The 15,397-nt window shown below is 33.0% G+C and overlaps 1 protein-coding gene across 1 annotated transcript in view; it reads right to left on the bottom strand.

Annotated features, from left to right (window-relative positions):
• Positions 1–502: 502 nt before the first annotated feature.
• Positions 503–15,397, bottom strand: part of LOC129216319 (leucine-rich melanocyte differentiation-associated protein-like) — a 154,512-nt gene continuing 139,617 nt past the window's right edge. Inside the window, exon 4 of the mRNA XM_054850529.1 lies at positions 503–526. Within this exon, the coding sequence (XP_054706504.1) occupies positions 503–526 (24 nt within the window). The remainder of the gene's footprint in view (positions 527–15,397) is intronic.

Genomic DNA, 15,397 nt, shown 5'->3' with positions numbered 1-15,397 from the left:
ATAAAATAATCGCTTGCTAAAGCTTGTAGAACAATTAGAGCACATCGCAAGCACTTTAAGTGGTTTTTAAATTACATTTTCAATAGATAAAAGACCTCAGTTCATTTTCCCCCCACCGATGTGAAAACTAATTGAATAGAAATTTTTTAACAATTAAAATATTGTCTGCTTTATTCCCCCATCAGTTTCAATAAATTGCACTTCCAATAAATAATAAAAATATAATTAGCAATGAAAATAAATTTGGAGAAAACAATTCAATATCGAATTTCACCAGAAACAAAGCCAATTATTTTTTTTATTTTTTTCTATGCCTTCCGTGTGTCAATTATTTCCATCAGCTTCAGTAAGAGAAGCTGTTTTTGTTATTCTAATTTTAGATTCCGGTCAACATACCAGTCAAAGCGTTGCAACAAAATATCATACCTGATATGAACGTGTGTGAAATAAGTTTGAAGGAACCCGTTCTATAATTTGAGGAAAGAAAGCTTGGGATCTTTGTTCAATGATGGGACATTCTGGAGGCCTAAAACAAAAACAAATACATTAAAATATGCACACAATAAAAAAAATCAATAAATAAATTACAATCATAAACAAATACATAAATAACAAGAAGAACCCGGCATGCGTTGCGATGCCATCCTGAGAAAGAGGTTTCACTTGTGTTTATTAAGATGCTGTTGGCAGAGCTGGAAAGGAGAGTCATGGGGGCAATGATACCCCCCCCCCAACCAAAATACTTTATTAATAAAATGTAAAAATGTAAATGATTGCAGTAATCTTTTCAATTATTTAAAATGTAAATGATTGAAACACTACTTTTATTCATTGTTTATGAAGATTTATGCCCTACTTGAGCACAAATGTAATTAATTGGAGTCTTATTTCTGGTTGACTTGGGGCTTTTTATTAACACCCAAAACAGTACATTCTTCATCATGAACTCCCTCCTCCAGTTAAAAGGTAGTCTGTATCCACCTCTGGCTGTCGGATAAACAATATTTTTTTTGCTTTTCTGTCTGATGAGTAAACAACAGTAAAGATACAAGGGAGGGGTCCAGGGGGTCCGGACCCCTCCCATAGGTCTTGCGGTCTTGTTTTTTTTTCTTTTCCTGATTGATTACGATTCTATGTATTTTGCACGTAGAATAATCTAAAGCAAAGGTAACAATAATTTCAGTTCTAATAAATGAAAAAATAAAATCCTCACATTAAAAGATTTTTAAAAATATTGTGCTTTTTCCTATAACGAATTGCATGTAAGTATGGTGATTATAAATGAATGCACTGCATTAACCATGATTTAGTTACGTAATTTCAGATTAAAATGAGATTCTACGAACTTGAATCCATTTTTTCATTACGAGAAAAGTTAAAGCGTAAATTATTTTGTGTTCTAGCCATTTATTTACGCATCAAATAATGCTAATTAATTATTCAATAGTTTACTTTTCACTGTTTTTCGTTCTCGGGAATCGATAAAAGCAAGTCAATATGTTTGACAGTGCATTAGTGTATGAGAATGAGGCTTTTGATCTTGGACCCTCCCCTTGCAAAATTAAATTCCTGTGTGCGCCACTGGTAAACAAATATAACTCTGAAGGATGAACAGACCCAGAGTGCCGTCCATTTGAACCCACGGACTTGCAGTGGTTCCTCTGAACTTAATTAACCATTTGAGTTCAGTGTGTTTTCAAAAAACAATGATAGCATGTCTTTTAAACAATAACTTTTCTTTCATAATATAAGGTTCTGATACCTCAATATTATAAAAGAAATAATTTATAAATTATTCATTCGTATTCAATAATTTATAAAATCAACTTGAACTTGGGGCACATATGAGGCAATGAAAGCAAAAGGGCGCAAGTGGACTTTTAATGTTTCGAGTAAACCACGTTTACGGTTCAGATCCAAAGTAGGTTTTCATTGATTTTTTACTTCCTTTTACAAAAAAGGAGGTATTGTATTCGCAAAAAAAATTTCACTCAAAAATCGACCTTAATTTCGATTTTACTCACCCCCGAATGAATATTGAGTTTTTTTTCCTTGACTCGACCACACGTGGATAAGTGCCGAAGAACGTATAGACACGCGAAATATCCATAATGACGATTCCCGAGTTAATTACAACGAATTTTCTCATGACGTCTGTATCTACGTATGTATGTATGTATGTGCGTATGTATGTCGCATAACTCAAGAACGGTATGTAATAGAAAGTTGAAATTTGGTAAGTAGACTCCTAGTGGGGTCTAGTTGTGTACATCCCCTTTTGATTGCATTCGGGTGTTTCTAAAGGGATCTTTTGCCCCTTTTTGGGGGGAAATCGTTGTTAATTTCAATGTAAACTCAAGTGGTGTTATTATATGGCGCGATCTTGGCGATAGATAGCCAGTCTTTTGGTCGCCAAGTTTTGTCGCCAACTTGGCAACAAATTTGGCGATTTTTTTTCTTCTAAATCATGCTGTACAGCAAAACCCACCAGGGCTACAAGCACCATCTCTTGCCCTACAGCAGATGAGAGGTTCTCCTATCATTTGTAACTAATTATATCAAAATTTTTAATTTTAGCACTTACATCCTTTTGTTTCTCACTACCTCATATATGTCCCATAATGGCCCTTAAATGGTTAATGGCATGGTTCGTTGATTTAAATAGCTTGATTAAAATCATGATTTAATTCAAGCGATTTTTTTTTTAAATCATTGATTTGAATCAATTGATTTGAATCAAGTGACTTTTTTAACAAAATCATTAATTAAAATAAGCTGATTTTATTTTTATAAATTAATTTTGCATTTTTAGAATGTATAGCTTTAAATTTAACTACACTGCATTATACTATCTTAACTTCAACAGGCATACATCCCTCTTTCTGTGTGTGTAACAGATTTTCTCTCTTGCAATATTGCTTATACTCCAAAATTACAGTTTAGAACAAAATAAAAATTTGCTGCTTTTCTTATACACCGTGACAAATATAGTAAAAAAATGTAATTGCTCAACATATCATTTTAAACTAAAAACGTACATAATGATGGAAACCTCATCTATAAGGATAAAACAAAATCACAATCTTATCTAAGCATTATAACGTATTTAAAAATCTCAAAAATTTACTGAATAGTTGGAGAACTTATCTTAATTTTGAAAGTAAACTAAATGGATTCATCTAGTGTATGAAATAGATTATGTTTATGAATGTAAAGTAAGTAATAGCTTCAAATTTTTGAAGATTAAAAAAAAAATCTGATTTAAATATTAAAAAAAGTTCGATTTAAATAAAAAAAACAACTTTTTTGATTAAAAAAAATAATAATAAATAAATAAATAAATCACGAACTCTGGTTAATGATCATCATTTACGCGAATCGCACAGGAATGTGCAAGCGTTTAAATTTGCAGGGCACATGTGTTGGAATACCTCCTCTCCTTTAAATTCACCCCTTAAAATTGCAGTTTCGATGACAATTTATCGACTTTCTCAGTAAAAGCATGGTACTGTTGCAAAGTCAAGGTAGATTGATTGTGAATTCGTGTCTTTTAATAAAATGCATCACAATAAAAGCAAGAGTTTATTTTTGATGAAATTCGAGCAGATTTAAACAAATGAGACCTGTACTAATTGACCTTAACGAAAGCAATCAGAGTGGCACGGATGGCTTACAGTAACATCAACAGCAAGAGGTAATTACCATGCCTGGAGACATAAACAAACTCATTTGGAATAGCTGAAATATCTATGTGTTATCTGGGAAAATCTATTATGATGTAAGCAAAAAATTGTGATGCATAAAAGTTGTCTTTCTCCAACATTATTTTTAGCTACAGAATTATGAGGAAAACCAATAGTGATCAGTAATTTGCACAAGGGAAGTCAGCACATTATTCGGTATTCGCAGTTAATTTAAATCTTTTTTTTTTTTTTTTTTTGAAGTTTTATGAAATGAAGCGGTTGATCACCCCCCTCCCCTATTCAAAAAAAAAAAAAGCAAAGAAAACAATCAACCCCTGCTTCTCCGTCTAGCTATTTCCTCCACTAAGAAGTTTCTTCCTTTTCTACAAAATTCTCCTTCTCAAGTGTCTGCTTTCTATTTTGGATGAATGAAGACAACTAAATAAGGTAAAGCTATTAGCCATCTAGCAGTCACACTGAGTAAATTCACTCATAACGAAATCAAAAACAATCGCAATACTTCACAATCAAACTTTAAGTCGATCCCATCTCAATACGATATCTCTCTCCCACCCTCCCTTGCATCACCCTCTTATGCCTGACAACCAACAGCCAAAAGCTTCTAAGCTTATGTTGGGTTAGGAAGTTATTACAAGTGCGGATCCAGACAGGGAGGGGGGGGGGGCATGACCCCTTTCCCCTTAAGTGACCAACGATTGCCTGAAACTGGATTTTGGAGACTTCTATTTAGAAAAATTTGCCCCTGATCCCCATCCCCCTATTTTCGCTCAAAAATGACATATCTGACCTCCCCCTCTTCCCGAAATGACCCCCCTCCAAAACCAGAAGCTGGATCTGCCCTTGGTTATTAACTTGGCAATCTTTTGACCTAAAAGTCCCTAGTTGCAACACAATAAATTTAACTCTAACATTTTTTATTCATATTTTATTACTATTAGGTATTATTATTTTGTTACAGCAGTAACAGTGCAGGGGAAATAACATATTCTTACACTCAGAGACAGTTTTAACGCCTCTACAAGCGCATATCACGCATTAAAAATCGGACAAAAGCTGCAAGAATTGAGTTAAACGCAATTTCATACTTCGTATTTTGAACAAAAATTTAGCATCCTGGAAAATGGGAAGAGGGGGGGGGGGGCACAATTAAAGCCGCAGAATGTTACATTTGAATATTTTGTTCTTTCTCTTGTGTCTCTTTTAAACACTAAATATCAAACTTTCTAAATGCTAAAAATATAAATAATACACATATCTTCCATCGCTGTCACCGTCAATTTCATCCTTAAGAAAGTAAATTTTTTTAACGTTAGTGATAATTATTATGATTTTTAGTTCTCGTATATTTCACTTCTCTAAAACGATTTTCACACTTCTAAAAAATGCCAAGGAGTATTTTAGCGCCTTGAAAAAAATCTCCTAGCCATATCTAGGTTCACAACACATTTACATATATTATTACTATGTTACATACGAAATGGCGATTGGGAATGGAACTTGGTGTTTATTTCATTTTTATTGCTATCAAATTGCTTTCTCCAATTACTAATGTTATTAAAGTCAGTTAGTTACAGTGTATGTTCGTAATATGTATGTTAGTTATAGTGTAGTTAGTATGTGTGTGGTATATGTTAGTTCAGTTAGTATCTCAACAACAATAAATTAATTCTGTAATACTTGTTTTTTTGTCACAGCAGTATCGGTGCAGAGAAAACAACAAAATCTGACAACGCTATGTTAACAGAACGCGATCGTGATTGGGAATGGAACTTTGGTGTTTATTTTTTTTATTGCAGTCAAAATGCTCTTTTTCTATACTAATGTAATTAAACTCAGTTGGTTATAATTATCATCAGAAGAACACTGCGTGCCATCTGGAAGTCATCAACTTGGCAATCGTTTGTCCTAAATGCCCCTCGAATGTGCTGCCAGTACTTCAATGATTAATTAACTCTGTAACAGATTTTTTTTTTTTTTTTTGTCACAGCAGTATCAATGAAGGGAAAACAACGGATCATTGTTTGCATAACGTGACAGTGATTGGACATGGAACTTGGTGTTGGCTGTTTTATTGCTTTCAAATCGCTTTTTTTTCTTACTAATTTGATTAAATTCAATTGGCTATAGTAATACCAGTTGAATATTATGTAGGAAATACTGGTGGAATACTGGGCATACCATGGTTAATGGACAATAAAATAAACAGTAATCCATAAATACTAAGTTTTAAAATGTTAGCATTGTCCTATAATGAACAATAAATCATTAAAAAATAATGGAGATTTAAAGAAATAAAATAAAATGTGACACGTTTGTGGGGAGGAGGAGGAGGGGGGAGCGTATACAGAATTCTAAAATTTTTAAAAACCTATGTTGGTCAGCGCAAGTACTAGAGAACATAAGAAAAGCAGTAAAAAAAGGTAGAGAAGGATTGTTGTTTCTTGCTCATAAGTTACTATAAATATTGCGTAACGTAAAAACGCATTCATTAAAAAGAAGTTATTTCTGTGGTGATATGTGGTTTTTGCTAGCGCTGAAAATATTTTCCAACAATGGTAAGAAGAAATGCACAAAATTTAGCTGATGGTATAGTACGAAAAAATTGTGATACGTAACGATTCGATAAGATCAGTACCTTTACTCATTTCCTGGATAAAAATAATGAAAGATGCCCATCCCCTACAACAGCAATGACGCACCCCCTCCCAAAAAAAAGTTAAAACATACCCATAAAAACCCACCCTAAAACATTCAATGACGCAGTCTGCACCATACCCCCCCCCCCCCCACTGGGCACCCCTGAACAAAATGCTTTAATAATCATGAAGTTTTAAAGAAAGATTTTGGCAGTTTAGTTTTAAGAAAGGATTTTCTCTTTTTAAAGACCACTTATCACGGTTCCAGACCTACCACTATTTTTAGAAGAATTTTGTTTAAGATCGCATTCTACTTAAGAACGATTTTTTGTGATCCTTTGAAAATCGTCAAATAGAGAACCAACTGTAATTTAGACAGCGGTTCAAGGATTCAATTTCCCCTTTCTTGATGCGAAGCAATAGTACTGTCTTATTATGAGGAGATAATCTTTTTATCATCAAATTGACAAATCACACAATTTTCAGATTTTCTTGAAACCTAATTCAAAACAAGCACGAAAAAAATGTAGGAATTTCTTTTCTTTGAATTACTGATTAAAACAGAAATCGACAGAAAAGGAAATGATTTCAGTAGCTAGGTTTTAGGAATCTGCATCTAGCAGAAGTAGTAGTAGAAGCATAAGAACACCACAAGAGTAAAGTAACCAGATTATAAGTAACCAGAGGAGTAAAGTAAGAGTAAAGTAAGAGTAAGAGTAAAGTAAGAGTAAGAGTAAAGTAACCAGATAATGATGGAATAATGAACAACTATTTGTTTTCAAGAAACTTTCCCCAGAGATGAATTCAACACTCAACAGTCGAAAAAAAAATTTTTTTTTCCAAAAGACCCACTAAAATAAGTCTCCTTCATTTGTTTGCTTTATTTATTTTTTATGTAAGCTTCATTAAAAAAATCTCTTCTCTAACTCAAAAATTGCACTTCATTCGTTTTTTTAAAAGCATATGTGCGTGCGTGTGGGGGGGGGGGGATTCCAAGGTGGCTTTTTCAAGCATTTCACCAAATCAAGATGTAGAACAAACTTGATTTGCTTTCCTCGGATCTGTACTAATTAGATAAAAGGGACCTTTTATAGATGATGTCATTTTTGTATTCAACATATTTGACCCCTCCCTCCTTTATCACACACTGCCACACTTAACCTTATCCCCTCCCCTCGTCACGCTATATTACATAAGCATATTGGTACAAAAAATATTTTTATTCAATCAAAATGCATGATGTCACACTTTTTGTTATCCCCCTTCCTCCCCTCGTCCACAAACTGTCACAATTTCCCCAACACCCCTCCCCCTCAAAGCATACCATCATTTTTGGTCGACCCCATAAAATTAAAACTCATCAAGATTATTAAGACGTCTATTCTTTCTGCTACGAAGAAGAACATTTATTAAAAATGGAATTTTTCAATATACCTTCCACCCTTCTGGTCTTTTCATCCGGCATTCATAACTCTGTCGATCAAATGGGCTCAAATGTTTATGCAGAGCGAGTACATGCAGAGCGAACACATACAATACTATAAAAAAGTTCCGATAACGCTAAAAACGACGCGTCGGCATTATTTAAAAAAAAAAAAAATAATAAATAAAAAAAAAATGCTCGGAGGCGCGAAACACGAAAGAAAGATAAAAAAGAAACAATAAACGAAATCTGAAAAAGGGAAGAAACGGAGAAAGAAATCCAAAATAGAACACACAAGGCCATAACGTAGGTCGAAAATGGAATGCGACGATAGGTGAGATATCTCACGTGAAGATGCGAAAGCTCCAGACTGGCAGCTGACGTGGCATTGTGGGAGATGGATAGATGGACGCCTGGCAGCTAGCAGGGTCGATATTCTGTGTCAAAGAACTACTTCCAGCTCTTGGCAATACTTAGGAACGAGAGAAAAAAAATCTGTCACGCAAAAAAAAAAGAAAAAGAAAAAAAGTTGAATAGGAAGATTTTTCTTTCTGTAAAATTAAATGTTTTTCTCAGAATATTTCGGTACAGATAACTATCTAATTGATGGACTCAAGCCTTATTTATTACTTATTTATTTATTTATTTTGAAGCAATGAGTCTTTGTTTTTAATTGTACAAGGCTTCATAAAGTAAACATATTTTAACTTTAACCTATTATTATTTTGTTTATTTTTGTACGTGTTTAGGAAAGGAAACAAACAAAAATGGTAAAGATCTCACAATTTTCCTTTTTTACAATATAATTACAGCCTAAATTATGATGACTTAAAAACACTACCCCGTCTTTAAAAATATAGAAGTCCTGAAGAAAACTCAAAAATAAATAAACGTAAATTCTTTCACAATTAAACAAGAGAGCCAATCTTAAAACAAGTTCTTTTCTAAACTTACAGTTGTGTTAAAATCCATTCACAGAAATTTATAAAGTACTAGTGGTACCCGCACGGCTTTGCCCGTAATAGAAAAATTAATAGGTCCTTTGGTTCGCCTATATACTTACAAATAATGCATGGTGAATTTTCTCGCCAATTGGCTTGTACCCATGTTACAGTTCCACGTTATGATAATTTCGTATCTCGCCAATTGGCTTGTGCCCATGTTACGATTCCACGTTATGATAATTTCGTAATTTACTCGTCCATCTTATGATAATTTTGTTCTTAAAATTGGAATAGAAAAAGAACCCTATCGAATTTTCGAAAAAATCGCTTCGAGGTGCACACCAATATGCTACAAACTAACTTTGTGCCAAATTTCATGAAAATCGGCCGAACGGTCTAGGCACTATGCGCGTCACAGAGATCCAGACATCCTACAGACATCCAAACAGAGAGACTTTCAGTTTTATTATTAGTAAAGAAAATCTTTAAAAGTTGATGTAAATGTTAGGTTACAAAAAATATTTTAAAAATGTATAGATTCAATATTGTATTCACAAATTCCTGTGTACTTCAAACGCCTACTTCACGAAACAGATCAGAACTGCATAGGATTACTATCAAGCACTTGTTGATGCATTCAAATGAGAAAAACGTCTCTATTTTAAAAGAAATTTCTTATATCTGGAGCAGCTCTTTTCGACATCTACACTGTGACAGGTGCACGTTTGAAGAAAACTGACTCACCCTTACTCACTATTATTCCTCAATTTCAAAAGTAGTTCATTCTCCTATTGAGATAAGACACATTTTTCAAGTGTTTGTAAGCCATAGTGATTTTCCAAAACCTTGTTTAACTTTATTACACTGCTATGTCCCATTTTATAACAAACTAGCAAAAATACCCGGCGTTGCCTGGGTCAGTAATAATGGGGTTGTTTCCAAAATTTTGATAGTTTTTTTTTTTTTTTTTTTCTGAAAGAGCATGCTTAAAAACATAAGATTTGACCATTTTTAAAATAATTTGTTTAAGTTTACTGTTTTAAAAAATTACTTAAATCGGTGCGCTTTTATTGTTTATACTTCTGCCGGATGACATCACAAATGATGAAATGTCATTTAGTGTTGCCACTCACAGAGCTAAATATTTAATTCGCATCTTTTCTCACGTGTATTGATGCGAATTAATTGAGATATGGTTGATCGCAAGCGTAGAGAGCAATTTTAATTCGCTTCTTGATTATCATAACGTGGAAACGTGGTGAAAGATGCGGCAAAGTGCATCAGTTGTGACGTCATTTAAGACCACGCCTTGTTTGAAAAATCCGACATTTTAAAAAATTAATTAAAAAATAACCGTTGGGAAAATGAAATTATTTCTGGGTCCAAGTTATTATTATTATTATTATTATCATTATTTTTTGCTTATTCTATCAATTTCAGTGACTATAAGTAATACTTTTTTCTGAAGGAAACCACCCCATTGTAAGAAACAATCGCTACTTTCTTTCGTTTTCTGTTTTACTGAAAGAACTCAAAACACACCGCTTTGACATGATTAAAAATCGAGCTTCTTTCTTACCCATAAAAGTGAAATAGCAATAAGTATAAAGAACGAACGAATATTCATTTAAAAACGAAAGCATGAATTTAAGCACATAAAAATTTGAAGAATTTCCAAAATATGAACTAACAAAAACAAAGATCACTAAAAAAACCGTGCGCATTATTTAATTAAACAGTACACACACACAAAAGAAAAAAGCTGTCTACTATGTTTCTTTAAGGGTGCAAAAAGTAGTGTTTCCAAATGTTTAAGTGACTTTAAACTCATGTTTGCTCCGGAGAAGCCTTGATTCAAAATTTTCATTATGATTACTTTTAATATTGCTGCTGTTATACAACGAATTTTTGTAACAATGGGTTTTATATTCGCAACTCTAGAGCTCGAACCTTGCGGTGGTTACCAATACTAAAGAAAAAGGTAAAACATTCAATTCCACGTGTTTTCTTTGGAGTAAATTACAGGCTTCAAGCAGTTTGTGATGTTGTAATGTAATTTCAGAAGAATAAAAAAGAAAGCTCCTCACAAATACGATGAAAAATTACTGTTGTTACTGTAAAAATATGTTTTACCTTTTTCATACGCCATTAGACAGTGGCTGCTGCGCCCCCTATAGTTTATTAAAGTTGCGAATTTAACCATTTGATGGGGAAATTACATGAAATTTACTGTTTTCAACCATAACTTTTTAAAACTAAGTTTTTAATTAATAAATTATAGCCTAAGTTGTTCCTTGATAATGTAGCTATCTACGGTGAAAAAATGGTTAAAATCCGTCCAGTAGTTTTGAAGTTTACCCCGGACATCCGGACAGAAGTAGCCCTTTATGTATAAAGATTAGCGTCCCTGCACGGCTACCTCGAAAACAAAAGCTGTCCCAAGTGAAGCATGTTTATTGTTCAACAATCAGATTTAAAAAGTGTAAAATTTCCCCTCAACGAGCAGAAAAGAGCAATTTTAAGACTCAAACTTGAAATTTAGATTTCGTAGGATTCTTTAAAAATTCGAAACCTTGTCCTATTCCTGATTATCAAAGGACCTCTGTGCCAAATTTGGCAAAGATCCCCGACGGGAACTGTTCATTTATATAAAGAACATACACACACACAAATAAACATCCATTACTTTTTTTTAACGATATATTCAGACCAATAAATAAGCACACTTCAGTGAATGAACAGTTGGTTTTTTTCGGAATATTTTTCTTTTTTTAACAACGTTTCAGAAGTTATTTCTTGGATGAATTGGCAACAGTAACTCCCTTCTCCACTGTAAAAACATTTTTTTAAAAGACCAGAAACGTTTCGAGAAAAAGTGGGAAGCTATAACGTGCCTAATTTCCGCCAGTAAGTCTGGGGGAAAAAAGTTTTCCCATCAAAAGTCAGTAGCCACCTGAAATTAACTTGGAATCTTCCTAAAGAATTCAGAAACCTCCCAATAAATGCTAGTCATGTTTTTGCAATAAATCAGGAACTTTCCAAAAGACCTTAGATATGCTTATAGTAAAAATTCGGCACTTTCCTGACCAGGATGGATCATAGAGAATTTTAGCAGTTATGGCCGAAGTCAAGGCAAAATTTCAAGCAAATGCCAATCAGCTAACTATAGATTGCAATTCTTCATAACCTAAGTATTCAGAGACTGCAGTTTACTCTGGCGTGGGGTAACTGGAAGGGCCGTAGCGGAACTGAAAGCAAAACACTAAATAAATCCCCCCGCCCCCCAAAAAAAATCCTGGTCTGAGATACGAGCCGCCAAAGATAGTACATTATCTCAGGAATGGTAGAACATATTTTGTTGCGGTTTGTTTTATTTAAAAGTTGATTTTTTCTTGTTTAAAAAAATATGCAACATTTTGAAATATGTGCTTAATTTTTTTTCCCACAGTCTTTTGAAAAAAAAGTTTGAAATAATTCTTTTTGATTTTTCTCAAAATTGCCAATTTCAAAAATTTTATTGAATTTAGTGAGAACAAGATGGCATTGCGCTTAACGATTCTTTTGGCGCTACGCTGAAAAGTTGCGTGGGGAAATGCAGCCAATCGGCTGGAGACTACCTTCTTGTTTTCATTAAAAAAAAGTAAAAACTCCTGGATAAAGTGTGGACTTAAAATGGAAATTTCGCTATATAACTTAATTAAAAGTGTTTTCTGGTCATTTGTTGCGAAATTTTGTTTTGAATTTTCAGGTCTGCCATCACGTAAAGAGTTAAGTACTTAAAAAAACCCCGTTTTTTCAAAACGGGGGAACATAGAGCTCAGTAATACTAATAAACTGCAAAAAAAAAATGAAAAATTTTTTTGCATTGCCAATTTCATAAAATTGGCATTTTTGAGAAAAATTAAAAAAATTATTTTAAAGTTTTTTTTTTCAAAAGACTATGGGAAAAAAACTAAAGCACATATTTCAAAATGTTGTATTTTTTTAAACAAGAAAAATATCCTTTTAAATAAAACAAACCGCAACAAAATATGTTCTACAGTTCCTGAGATAATGTACTTTAAAGATTTTGACGAAAGTCCCAAGTGAGAAATCATGACAGGAGCGACATCTTTAGCGGCCTGTATCTCGGGCTCAGGAATATTCTTGGGCAAAAAGAAAAAGAAAAAAAAAGTATTTCTTAAATTTTTTTTATGAGTCTCAACATATGTTAAATTCAAAAAAAAAATCGGATATGTATAAATCGCTCATTCGGAGGAAGAATGCCACAATACGAAGAAGTAAAATTTTATAGGGGAAGCGTTTGAAGTTAAACTCTTCAGGCAATTTGCATTGAGAAAAGTAAGTTTGCTGTGCTCTCCAGTGGTTAATATTCGTACAAAAAATCTGTCGAGATTTTCCAAAGAGGATAACGTCCTTTGAAGGCCTTTAAGCGAAAAAAAAAAAGAAAATTAAAAATTTCGTATTGTGGCACCTTTTTCCAAACGAGCGATATATATAATTGGATGAAGGGGGGGGGGAGGGGAGTGTCAAAAATGAAATAATGAAATAAAGCCTTCTTTTCTAATTTAAATAAAAGTTAACCTCATCAAAATTTGTGCTTACGAAAAAGACACTCAGTTTCCGGGGTCAAATAAATAAATTTCCTTGATTCTCACAAAACTTTCTCTCACCACCATTAAGATTCCGATTTTACCAGTACTTTTCTAAATAAGAGTACTAAATTATTGAGAGCTGCATAATTCAAATAACATTATTTTATACCATATATTTATAACATAATTTTTATACAAAACGTTCCCAGGTAAAGCTAAAATTAGATAATTTTACCAAGATAAACACAATTTCCCTCTCGTTTCACTGCAAGTTATTCATTCCTCAAAAAGAGAATTACTACATTCCACAGAAAATGTCCACGTTGTTGCTTCGGTCTTTACCGGCACACTCCCATTGTGGCAATTGTCTCGCATGAATGATTCAGCAGAAAGGAAATAATTATCATAATGGAACATGCAATGGACGTCACAACAAGAGGGACTCGTTAAAGCCGTCCACGGAAGCGTCAAAGCACGCCACAATCTAATTAAAACGATCATTTTAATTCCGATTGCTGACGATGAACGGGGAGAAATAATAAATAAAAACCGTACGGGAGTTGAATTGCTTTCAGAACAAAGATTATAATATAAAACAGCAAGTAACCTAGGAAAAAAAGTAGTGGCTTACACATTCGAAATCGTAAAATACCTAGGGGAACATGGGGCGAAATGAAATAGCGGGGCAAAGTGAAATGGTGAAATATTTTCTCTGCTTTTAGCGCCACGTACCTGGTATTATTTTAACTATATAGTACCATATGTAGTCTATTCCAGTCAGCAAAAAATACCGCTGAAGTTAAAAGCGTTTGATAATCCAAGCAATTTTTAAAAAATGATACTCATATTGTAATATACTGTTTTAAGACAAAAAATATTTTTGTTACTGTAAAATGATAAAGTTATTGTTACTAAAAGTTTAAATATTAATTGAGTCCTCTTAATATTCAATGCAGTATTAGTTTAGTTGATATTAAGCTTATTTTTATTTTGAACAAATTGTACAATTAGTCAAGTACATACGGGGTAAAGTGAAATAGTTTGTTTCATTTACTCACTCTATCATTTAATATTAATCACTTACGTTTTCATCTTTTTAATTAATTGATTTACATTATTTCATTTATTAGGTAATTCACTTATATTTAATCATTCATTCACTTATTTTCTTATTCATTCATTATTTTACTCATTTATTTTTCTTCATATGAGACAGTGAGAAGTAAAGGGATGCAAGTGCCAAAATTAAAAATGTTGAGATAACCAGTACAAAGGGTAGGTGGATCTGCCCTCTGTCTGGAGGCAAGAGACAGTACTAGTAGCCCAGGTTCTGTACTAGTACTAGTAACAGGTTCTGTTGTATATCATGATTTAGAAAAAAAATTCAATGAAAGCCTACCTAGCCATTATCTTTGAAGGCGTTTTATTCAAAACTTGATAATGTCCACTTACAACCCTTTGCTTCTTGCTACTTCATATGTTAATTGATTTATTCATTTAATTATTCGTTAATTGTTTCATTATTTATTTCATTTATTCATTCAATCTTTTATTTACTGTTTCTTTTGATTAAAAATATGCTTTATATTCGAATAGAAAATATTCCATCACAAAAATATTTCCTTTTTCACTTTGCCCCCATGAAAAAATAAAATGAAAGTTTTCCACGTTTTTTTAAGACTCAAATTTACTGCCAAAAATAAAAAATACTGTTTCAACGCAAGTTTTGTTTTTAAATACAATATTTTTTCTTCATGCACTGTAATTTTCAAAACAAATTTCCAATTTGTTCATTTTGAAAAAACTTCGTCATCTTAACCATTTCACTTTGCCCCACATTCCCCTATTGTGTTAGTGTTGTGGGCATAACGGCCGTGGATTCGGCGGCCTGAAAGGTTTTGCGGTTGCTATACATTTAACCAATGTCCTTATCAGTCATAAGGGATTGGTTAAAATAATTATCGCATACAGGAAGTGAAATCATCCTAGCTAATGTGGTCATTCCTACTTGTGTTTTTCATCTTTTATCGACGAGGTGTACTTTTGCTCATCTTTTCATCTCCATTTAGGAGATGGGATTCGTCAAACCTCATAT

Source organism: Uloborus diversus, chromosome 2 (genome assembly GCF_026930045.1).
Source record: "Uloborus diversus isolate 005 chromosome 2, Udiv.v.3.1, whole genome shotgun sequence".
Lineage (NCBI taxonomy): Eukaryota > Metazoa > Arthropoda > Arachnida > Araneae > Uloboridae > Uloborus > Uloborus diversus.
The sequence above is the reverse complement of the archived record's forward strand: the minus strand, read 5'-3'. Positions and strand labels throughout refer to the sequence as shown.